Below are 12,075 nucleotides of genomic sequence, written 5' to 3' on the forward strand. Positions count from 1 at the left end.
GAGTCACTTGCTGCCTCAGAGATGACTTCCAAATCCAGTAAGACTGCTTATGCAATATTTGCCACGCATTAAGCTTGGCTTCAAATTGGGTATTTTATCTCTTCAAATCTCCCAGTGTGAATTTGAAAATTAGTACACATTTCTTGACCAGTTAAAATTCTCAGTAGTATGCTCAGTTGGTAAAGATTATGGAGAGTGAGAATTTAGTACAATTTACTGTACCTAGGAAGAGAACTGTAGGCAAAGGTTACTTACCTTATGAACAAATTATTTTTATGCATTTAAAATTCTGAAAGTGTTTTCTAGTTCAAATTTATATTCATATATAAATCTCCCTTTTTAAAAACAAGGTGACAAATAAAATATTTGCTCTCCAAATAAGCACCTTATGTACCTGAACCAAGAAAGTAGAGACATGTATGGAAGATACAAGTTCTTTATAGGGCTGTTGTTTTCTTCTGTTTTTTTTTCCTCCTGCACTTAGCTATTTACTCCCTGGATTTTCCACTGCTTGATAGTGCTTGCCCAAGTGATCTTCCCTGTTGTAGTCCTTTCCACAATAAACTATTGCTGCCCTGGTCTCTTCTCACCCCTGCCAACAGCCAGCTTACAAGCTGCTGCCCCAGTGTCTGAGGTTGAAGAGTGAAAGTTGTCAGAGCGCTGTTTGGTCTTGTGTGGTTGGTACAATTTTCATCAGCTTTTGAAAAGCCAAGAAGTGAACAAACACTTGCAAATGCAGAGATTGACCAATATGCTTAAGTGGTCATATGGGGACTGCTGCATTTTATTATTTTTTTTTTGGTGATTTCTACATTGCAAGAACTTTATCTGTGCTTTTAAAAAGTTTCAATTTAACACACCTGTCACCGTTTGACTCAGGTCCGACCACAACGCTCTCGATCCCCTCCCACCCAGGTAGGAAACGAGAGAGAGAAAAAGAGAGAGACTTGGCTGGATTGAAAACTAAACTACACAGCTTTAATTAAACACTAACGATAAAAGAAAACATATACAATTATATACAAATGTGTTCAGGACTGTACAAAAGCCTCTCGCCTCCCTCCAACCCCAGCAGCTACCACAGCATCTCCTGAGCTGTGAGCAGTTCTGAAAAGTCCCAGAGCTGCTGGAGAGAGCACAGAGTGATGAGGGTCAGGAGAGCTCAAGCCTGGGGGTTGACAGTGATGGATGGACAGAGTCCTCCCTGGATACCAGCCATAGGTGGAAGAGAAGGGGAGAAGAAGCAGGAAGGAAGTTGTCTTCTGGGATCTCTGACCTTCCTCTGAGCTAAAGTAGATACATGGAAATGGAATATCTCTGACCAGTTTTGCTGTCTGTAATTCAGCCTCCTACGGGGGGGGTCACAGGTCTCCGTGTAGTGTCTGAGCCAGCAGAGTGAGGATGTGACCTTGAAGACCCAGCAGTTAGAAAAACATTCCACCGTTATCAGTCTTAGGTGAAACACTCTGCTACTAGTTAAAAGAAAGCTTACTGAAGGAAAAAAAAAAAAAAAAGCACAAAAAAAAACAGTGAAAGGAAAATTGGCTTCATTCTGGCTCAAACCAGGACAACACCTTTCACCCAAGAAACTTGGAAGTACTCAGATAGGAATCGAAACACTGACTTCTGTTTAAAAAAAAAATAAAATTAAACCAACACCAAAAAACGTCCTTTGAAACCATGACTCACTCACTCAGGTGGTTATTAAGAAGAAGCTATAAATCATGGTGCCAGCTAAAAAAATCAGCTTACCTTATTAATATCTGAAGGATTCATAGTTTGTGTCCTACCACTCATTTTTTAATCTTATCGTCACATAATAGGTACAATTGTGAAAACTCTTACAGCCCTGGTAACAGGTTTATGACTCTATTTCTGCCTGTTCTGTACTTCAGGACTTGTTCTTTCACTGATGCTAACTCTTCCAGTTTTTCACCACTGGAGCTTTACCTTACTGAAGTAATGTGTTTATACATGAAGTCATATATTTATACACCTCAGTGTACTTATGTACATGTATAAAAAACCATATATACATATGTTTCTCATGCTTCTGGTCTTTGTAATTCCTGAAAACAAGGGTAGCCCTTTAAAGACCCAGAAAGCAGAAGGCACAAGTAAAAATTCAATAATCTTTTTATCCCTTGATATCTGGGTGATCTCATGATTTTGGAGATGCATGACTCATGGTCACATACACTGGGAGAGTGTAGCGCTGTCAATCCTTTTTAATTTCTAGATGCCTCCCTCTAGGGAAACAATGCTCTCTCACTGCAGATTTCTGACTGAACTGCGATTTGTACAGAGTGTGCAGGCTTTTATCCCTAGCTCTCACACACAGTCTGTAGAGAAGCAAACACACTTGTCCACACAGGATGCCTGGCACAAAATCGGTTGCTGCATTTCTCAAAGCCAAGTGGTACAGTCCCTTAAATGCTGCCTGAAGTGCTCAATCAGTGTTGTCTCTTTCTCCTAATCGCGTGTAAGTGTTCTTTGTGCCTTGTCCAAACCCCTGTCATTTTCAGACCTTCTGCTCACCAGATACTAGTGCAGCACATGGCATGCCAATCATTAAAATAAGAACTGCATCTCATGCAACAGCTTTGTTATTAATGGCTTCACAGTCACATTTTCTCTACTGCTGGGACCGTTGTATCGACACTCTGAGTAAGTATGCTAGAAACACAACTCCTGTCAGAAAGCTGAACTGTTGACTTGCCTGTTGAATTTAGCATGGTTCACTGGAAGTTTTTACTGGTCCTCCTTTATTAAAGCAATCTTAAAAATACTCAGTGACTCAAGTATTCATTGTCAACGTACACGAGATTGAATACACTCAACTGCAAGTGATGTTGAATCTACCATTGACTGTTACCTTATGGAAAAAACATTCTGCCTCAATTTAAGGCAGTGAAGTAATCTGAGTCACCTTCTCTCTCCTCGCCCCCAAAGTGCATCTCTTTTTTAATTTTAAATATAATTGAGAAATAGATTTTTTGGTAATAGGTACTAGATAGTACTTGCTTGTATAGAGGTGTAACAGTGTCCATGTCAGGGAAAACCGTCACAGCTGTAAGTAGTATCTTTGTTGTGCTTTTATACGAGTCTTCTAAAAGAGTTTATTAACCCACCACTCTAAATTTTCACTGAACGTTTATACTTCTACCACCATTTTAAGGAAAACATGTAACAAAGTATATTGGGGAAAACACATCTGAAATGCTACATGTCCAATATTTACTGACTTAAAACACAAAATGCTAATGTTACACACATGTACCGTGGGTTGTGAAAATTAAGAAGTTTAATAATTAATAAGCTCCGAACTTTAAGAAGAGGCAGTCTTGTTTGCTCCTCTAAGTCACAAACTAGAAGACTTTGCAGATGTTCCTGTTATCCCTAAGATCTTATGAATTTTAAAGTACTGGATGCTGGATTTCCTCTGAGAGTGTTTCCCCTTGGACTGCTCTCCTCTGCTGAGTGGCAGCTCTACTGAATATAATCATGTTTGTTTTTATAGATTTTACAGAAAGTGACATCCCATTGATTTCAAGGGGTTATTTTTTTATTATACACTTTGGAAAAGTCAAGAGTAAAATGGCACAAAAAATAAATAGGTAGTATAAAGAGCAATCATGAGGAAAAACTACCTGTGAGATGCTTAAAATTACTTGGATTACCTACCCAAATTCTGGGTTTGCTGCAGGCCACCAGTGAAATGGCACTATTTCAGTTTTAAAGTGCAAAGATGGAACCTGCCAATACAGTAAGTGTGGTCAAGAGTTTTATATACCCTGGCCAGCTTCTGTAACCTCTTTAAAAATGTGACTACATACATTCAACTGTAAGAAAGTAACGGTGCTTTAAGTAGTTGTCTCAGTGTGGAGTTACAGCCTTATTTTTGGGCGCCCACATCTGAAATTGTAGCCAGAGGTTTGAAGGGGTGCTCAGCTGTCCTCACGCTGGGATGGGGGGCTGGTCATGCGTGCAGCTGGCGCTGCTGCCACCACCAGCAAGCACCCTGTGAATCAGGCACCTCCGATTAACACCATACCTGCATTTGCAGATACCGGGTTAACGTTTTAACCTGTTCTTGACACATCCCCTGCCTGTTCACGTCACAGGACCTTTCTCCTCCCTCCCTTTCTGCTGGTCGTTCCGTTGCAAGTTGGCGCTAACGGCTGTTGTGCTGCTTGCTCAGCAGTGCAATTTCCTTTCAGCTCTTTTCAAGGAAGTGAAACCACTGCAATGTATTTTTTTTGTGTTCTGATGTTCCAAAGCAAAATGAAGCACTAGAGGCAGGAGAGAAAGGTGGCTGAGAAGAGCTGCAGCTATGGTGATGGGGAAAAACCCATCTTCACTCAGTGATAGCTCCTGACAGCTTTCGAAAGTGCATGATATAAAGTATGCGCTGGGTTTAGCAGAATAAGTAAGCCTCAGGCCAGTCTTCACCCTGGATATTTTGCCTCTTTTTCTGCTGTCAGCATTAGCAATTGCAAATCCACTTGATGAACGAGTAAGTAATAATTTCAATGTTTTTAAGGAAGCATGTATGTTCTGTCTGAAGGAGCTCAGTGATCTTGCTGTTTAAATTCAGTTTTATTTAAGCAGTTGTCTGTGAAATACATTTTAAGTCTTTCTGCCATCAGCAATGAGGAAAAATTCTTACTATAAGATGCGAACAGTTTGCAAGTTCCTTGGATTTGGATTGACTGAAATTCGGAAGTATGAAATTGATGTATGTAGCAGTTAAGTTAGAACACATGTAATAACACAGGGAAAATGAAGCTGATTTCTGGTGTGTTGCAAAGTAGGTAGAAGCTAGGCCATGCTCAGTAGTCCCAAAAGCTGGACAGTTTTTGGAGAAATGCTATTTAAGAGTTTAACAGCTCTTGTAAGTGAGCAATTCCTGTTTTGTTTAGCAATGGCATTTACACATTGAACTTCGCTTTGTCAAATGTTTAAAAAAACCCTGCATAACGTAAGGGATTTTTTTTTCTGAAAAAACAATATTTTTATAAAACTGCCATGTTTTCAGTTTCTTTAAATTGATGGTTTGCAGATGGTTCTTTTAAATTGTTAGAACCATGTTTGAGTGGAGGCAAGTTGTATGGATTTCTGTTCAGTTACAGTGAAGCATTCTCATAAGAATACTTACAGCATCCTGGGAATGAACATCTTAAAGTAAGTCTATGTTGTATTGGGAGCCTCTCTGCAAATTTAAGGAAGATACTTTGACACAGCAACTGCCATTAGTACAAATATCTATGTATCTTTATGGAGTGTCAGAAGACATTGTGAGTGAATTGGAAGGCTATAATTAATAGAAGCTATAAAAAACAATTAATATTCCTGTTTTGGAGGAAAATAACTATCATTTATTTGTAGATGTTTGTAAAGCATTGGCTGCTAACTTCTAGTATTTGACCACCCTTTGAAATATTTTGACTAGTTTTGTTTGAATAGTAACAGTTGCAGTTTTGTATTTAAAAGCCAAAAAAATGAATAAAATATTTTGAGTTCACAGTGCCTGCTTAGCATCTTTAACATTTTCCTCTCTATCTTTGTGGTTGAAAAACATGTCTGTCTTGTGATCTTGAGTGCTCTGCCCAAGATAGTTAACAAAGGGTTCTTTTATTTTGAAAGTCCTCACATACTAAAGCTTTTTAAAAATGTACTTAAACACTTCATGCTTGAAAAGAAAGCACAGGTATGCACTGGAGGACTTAGGAAACAAACTTGCTGTGAAGTTTCCAAGACTATGAAAAAGGACTAAGTTTCTCAAAGGTACTGCTGAAGAAAAAACACAAATTTGTGTCTCCCATGTCCTGAAGGACAACTTCCTTCTATTTGCTGGAACGTTAGAGGCACCCTGTGTCAGAACACAATCAGTTACCCAAATACAAACAGTTAAGCGGAAACATTTTGCAAATTCAGGCAGTTACTGTTTGGCATTTGTAGAGATTATGTTTTCATTAAAAGAAAAAAGAAAAAAATAAGAAAAATAAGTTTCCAGGCCTTGTGTTTGCAAAGCAAACCTTCCATATGTGAAATAAATGCAAACAGATGAAGCTTTCCTTCATCCTGTCTGAGACTCCAGGAAAGCTTCAGCATAAAGACAGCCATCTCCAAGACCATTCAACCTGGAAATACGAATTCACATGCACCTTGGTGAAGAAGGTGCTGGAAAGGGAATATGCTGTAAATAACTTTCAATAGCAACAGTACATGAGCTCTAACATTTCACAAAACATGTTTCTGAAAGAAAATGGGGGTCTTTTAAGTATTTGAGGAAATTAAAAACCAGCCATAGGGTATGTTGGTGCAAGCAAGGATAATTTTGGAGGGAAATCTGTTCTAGGATCTACTTTATCAGGAACAGGAGGTTTTATTTATAAGGTTATGCTAGCAAGTGCTAGCATATCAATCCCTAGCCTGTTCATTTTTTGCTATTTCGTCATTAACTATATGATGTAAAACTATTATTTCCTTCTGAAAATTAGCTTCTTCAGATTGCATCCAAATAATCTCTGTATTGTTTGCCGACAAAGGATTTTTCTGGTTTAATTAAATGTATACATATATGTATATAAATCAATATATTAAATGTATATATAAAATATCAAATATGTGTGGCATCTGAATTCACTAATCACATAAAATACTAAGCAGAAAAAAGTTTCACAATACTCAATTCACTGGATTGATATGTCTAATTGAGTAGCAGTGGTCATTGTCATGATACTTCATTACAAATATAAGAATCGGATCAGACTTGCAACTCATCTGATGAAATAGGGGAGGTTTATTGCCTCAGTTTGAAATCCCATCTATCTATGTATAGAGAGAAACTTTTAAGCCATTTTTGAGCAAGTTCTGTCACATTTTATGTGTTCTCAAAAGTAAAGCAGTCTGAAAGAATATACATAAAGACTAGAGAGTTTTAGGGATTTAAAAGATGGGGTTTTCTGCAACTACATACCTAAGTTTGTTTTATTTTTGTGGCAGTTAGTAGGACTAGTATGAATAGGAAGACATGGAAATATTCCTCAATTTACTGTACATAGTATGTCCGTTATGAAATATTGACAGCATTTTTTTTTTCTTTTCCCCCTCCCCCAGTGGCCACAGATGTCTTCAACTCCAAAAGTCTGGCTATTCAGGCCCAGAAGAAGATCCTTGGAAAAATGGTGTCCAAATCAATAGCAACTACTTTGATCGATGATACAAGCAGTGATGTTTTAGATGAGCTCTACAGAGTCACAAAGGAATATACACAGAATAAAAAAGAAGCAGAGAAAATAATAAAAAACCTCATTAAAATAGTCCTCAAATTGGCAATTCTCTACAGGAACAACCAGTTTAATCAGGATGAAATAGCATTGATGGAGAAGTTCAAGAAGAAGGTTCATCAGCTGGCTAAGACCGTGGTCAGTTTCCATCAGGTGGATTATACCTTTGACAGGAATTTTTTGTCCAAACTGTTAAATGATTGTAGAGAGCTTCTTCATGAAATCATTCAACGTCACCTAACTGCAAAGTCACATGGACGTGTCAACAATGTGTTTGATCACTTCTCTGATTGTGAATTTTTGGCTGCCTTGTATAATCCCTTTGGACCTTATAAACTCCATTTGCAGAAACTTTGTGATGGTGTCAACAAAATGCTAGATGAGGGGAACATATAAGTACTTGTATTAAAGTTGACTGCCTATGCATTATTTGTAGATGGAACACTGTTGATTTATGAAGGAATAAGGGAGCATGCAAAAAGTTTGTTTTTTTGCTTGTTTGGATTTTTTGTTTGTTTGTTTTACATTATGAAAAATATTTCCAAAATATCTTTATTAAATTGATTCCTTATTATGAGCTATCTGTTGCATTCACGCTCCATCTGGAAGAAAGACTGCACGTGACTTCTTTTACTGTGCTTTGCCTTCAGAAACAGCTGGATAAAGACAATAAAACAGAACAGTCCAAGTAGAGTAAGAGTCTTGCAAGATAGATACACAAAACAAAACAATATGCTGTTAGACAATCTGCATATTTAATAGATTTACAGAATTAGTTCTAAACAATCAGAGTTCAGTAATATTAGTAACAAAATATGATGGTGATGGTACACTGTAGAATTTCCTTCACTTACTTGTAAAATACATATATTTGATTAATTTATAGTATTTTATGCTCTCTGCACAAATCACAGCTTCCTAGTGTTGCCCTTATGAAGCATTCAGTTTTAAATAATACCCGTGATGCTGTCATATAGAGTCTTAATAGGCTTGTCCATCTCCAGCTCAGTGGTGAAAACTTCTGCAAGGCTACCAAGTATAGATCCTTATAGACCCGCACAGATGCTTGCTTCCTTTGATTATATGGGGATTATTTGAGGAATAAGCTACAGTAAAATAGCCTGACTGGGGAAGTGTATTCCCTAGAAAACACCTGCGGTACATATTTTTAACTTTGTCTATGATGAGGTAAAACATAGTGACTTATGTGTGCAATTCTATAAGATAGTTAGAATCCTGCTAATAGGTCACAATTATTTTTGAAAAAGTGTGAGTCAGTGTATTTTATACTCTAGGCTGATGTATATGATGATGTGAATTAAGGAAGTCTGATCATCTGCTATTAATTTCCAAGCCAGTTTGCTTTGTGTAGAATGAAATAAGTTTTATCATTGCATTATATACTATTTAACTAATGGAAAAAATGGAATCTTGAATAAATTCTTTTCTTCCTTTCTCCCCTCCCACCTTTCATCCTTCTTTCTCTTCCTCATCTTCTTTCTGCCTTATTCTCTGGGGATAAAAAAAATGTGACTTTTGAGACACTGTAATGTACTTAAAAGTATGAAATTAATACATTTCAAATGCCTGAAGACTTTTTGTTAGGAAGCATATAAAGAATTTGCTGTTTATTTAATTGCTATTTTTTTTTTTGCTGTTTGCTGTGTCCTTTTGTTTTAATGAGTAAACCAAAGAATATTTGCACTTTGAACTTTCCATGCCTATTTTTTTTCCCTGTCGTGCATTTTAAATTAAAAGAACAAACTTGGCTTGTAGTGACAATGAAAGCATCACAGCCTCTGACATACGGCTTCAGCATTACTAGTGATATTTTTAACAGAGAAAATACACTTTCATGTTCCTTTGGTCACTATGCTCTGAATAAGTCCAGAAAGGTGCCAGGGAAATGTGTGTTCAAAATGTAAACTATAAGCCACTAGTATCCAGCAGAAAGAGAAGATCCCTGTGCTATTAGGCTGGAACAAAAGGGAACTGATGTAAGGATAGTATGCCAGAACTTGACAAGAAATAGATTATTAGGTTGATATCTGAAGCAACATCATTTAAGGTCCCATCCCATGTTTTACTTAAACAGAAAATACATTGTACTTTTTTCAACCAGACATCATGCATCAGAATGCAGTATCATGAAGAAAATCCCACACATTGAGAGTATAGTTTCTGTATTTCTATATTTGCTCCACCTATTTCTTTTCCAATCTAGAAAGAGAAAGCTGTTTTCTTTCCCACTTCTTTGCTCTGAGATGTAAATAAAAAGGAGCATTACTTGTAGAAACTGAAACAGTTTTCTTTACAAATCCTATTTTTAAGTCATGTTCTGATTCTCCAAAATAGCATAGTTTAAAATGAATGGTAACAGTTCCTGAAAGGGGAGGACAGGACAGTACCTTCTTTGGAACTAGACATAATATATGCATGTGCTGTGTAAACTACAAAATATTTTCTTTAGCCATGACCCAGAATATTTTGACTACTTGAATTGGTATTTTCTCTGGGACAAAAATTGCTTAAATGGGCTTTTAACATCGTTAAGGAACATCTACTTATATGTGTATGAGCCATATTGTAGTCGAACTATTTATATATTGTGTAACACAGTAACTTCTTCCTCAGTTGCATTAGTTAGCCATTTCCTTTTTAGAAAAAGTGAAAATTGCTCATGGGGATTTGATTATAAGCATAAAAACTAGACAACTAGAAGAAGTTATAGCTAGCTGACAATCTAGTTGCATTCTTTTGAGATGCTGTAACAATAGTTCTTGTCTGGTGTTCATTTTCAATTACAAAGAAGTGACTTCTGTGACATGAAATAAAACAATTGTGCTGAATTTCCAAAGACCTACTTTTATAAATAACACAGTGTAGCACTCAAGCTGTATAAGTCTGCAGTTAATTTATTTTTCCTGCATCATACATAATTAGTGGGTTTAACTATCAAAGTTCAGAAATAAACTGATAGTATTGTTCCTTGCAATACACTTGAATCAGCCCTCTAACAGAAACCTGACATAGTCAAGAGTTTAAAAAGGTTACAGTAGTAGCTTTTTAATTAAGGATTGGATAATGCCATTATTCTGTGCTGTAAAATGGATGCAACACTGTGTTTTATTGGGGTAAAAAAATTTGTATTAAAATTCAATCATTCGTTCATTTTACAATAGGCTTTTAAATATCAGTACCTTAGATGTTTCATATTTGTACCATCCTTTCAATGTTTTGTTAATATGTAGTGCCCAAAGCCATATGTTGGTGAAGTTGTGGAAGTAAAAACTGACACTATAGCCTTTTAGAGGCACTAAAAAAAGGGGTGAGACCGTGAATACCTTTTGCAATTTATCAAACAACTCATGAGTTCAGCCACACAAAGAAAACAAGATATAGGGAGGTTATCTCAGCCATTTTGTGTGTGCCATCTTAAAGGATTTACTAGAACTTTTTGGCCCTTAGTTATGTTTGTATGCATTAGTGTCTATGCACAAACAAAGAGATACAACTGGGTAAATTACAATCCTTATTCTTGTCCTTAAGCTGTTTTGAGATTTATCACCATTCAGAAGGCACTGAGATTATCAGGAGTATGGAAGCTTTCAGCAGCTGGTGTGGGATTGTTTGCTGTTTTTTTTTCTCTAGCAAAATACCAAATCATATCTCTTCCAGAAGAAGATTCAACCCCACCCATAAAGCAAATTCCTGGGGGGGAAAAAAAAAAAAAAAGAAAAAAAAAAGAAAAAAAAAAAAAAAAAAGGAGTTAGAAAGGAGCCAAGGAAGCAGCAAACTGAATTTGATGGCAGCTGGCTTCAGTTGCTTTCCAGCCCCTTGGTGTAGCTATAGCAGCTATAATGTGATTATTTACAGGTAAATTGGAATTTTTCATGTGACTGTTCAAGGGACCAGAATATGCTTGCTTTCATGGATTAGCAGACAGGAATCCACACTACTCCTAAGTACATAATTGTCAAAGGTGATAGTGTTACAAGGAGGATGGGTAAACTGCACATTTTATGGTCTTAGATGATCTCTCTATAATGCATATTCACCCTCTGATGACCTGCTACCACAGCTTTCCTTTGGCCTTACATGCTTTTCCTGCCCTTCTGAGCAGTAGAACTGCTTTTGAGACAGGTGTACTCCTCTACTTCTTTTGCCCCAAGATTATTTTACATTGGCTACATACTGGCTCAAACCAGGGCATGTATGCATCTAAGGAGAAAAGTAGATAGGATGTGTTACCCACTTAGTGAAAGAAAAAAACAACACACCAAAACCAAAAGAGCTAACCACTGGTTTCCTGGGGGTTTTTTGCAATGTAATTTGAAATCTGAAAGAATAATCTACATCATGAGTTGTTAATACTCTCGGATACAATCTATACCCTCATAAGTATTGTAAGCACTTAGCTGTGATTTTAGTTAATGTACTTCTAAGCCTTTAGAAGAAAAACAATTTTAAAAATAGTGCTTTTTAATGGATTACAGACGGTATACTTCAGCATGAACATGAAACAAATATTCCTGCTTGCATAACCATTTGCAGAGAAACATTCTTGTTAGAACTGTTTTTCATTGAGATATGGGCAGGTCAGCCAGCATTCATGGTTAAGTGGCAAACATCTGTGCTCTGGATAAAACAACTGTCAAAGGAGATTACAGTTGTCCAGAAAAGTTCTGTAACATCTTATTTTTATGTTTTGCACAGAAATGAAACTTCCTTTGGGAGAGGAAGGTTTCCTATCTATCTTTAAAAAAAATAAAATAATTCTACC

At 36.7% G+C, this 12,075-nt stretch overlaps 1 protein-coding gene across 1 annotated transcript; it reads left to right on the forward strand.

Annotated features, from left to right (window-relative positions):
• The first annotated feature begins 7,127 nt into the window (after positions 1 to 7,127).
• Positions 7,128 to 7,761, forward strand: TNFAIP8 (tumor necrosis factor, alpha-induced protein 8). The gene has a single exon (XM_010002353.1). It carries the CDS (start codon positions 7,188 to 7,190, stop codon positions 7,686 to 7,688), a length of 501 nt encoding a protein of 166 aa, XP_010000655.1. The 5' UTR covers positions 7,128 to 7,187; the 3' UTR covers positions 7,689 to 7,761.
• Positions 7,762 to 12,075: the final 4,314 nt, after the last annotated feature.

This window comes from Chaetura pelagica, unplaced genomic scaffold (genome assembly GCF_000747805.2).
Source record: "Chaetura pelagica isolate M959 unplaced genomic scaffold, ChaPel_1.0 scaffold387, whole genome shotgun sequence".
Taxonomy (NCBI): domain Eukaryota; kingdom Metazoa; phylum Chordata; class Aves; order Apodiformes; family Apodidae; genus Chaetura; species Chaetura pelagica.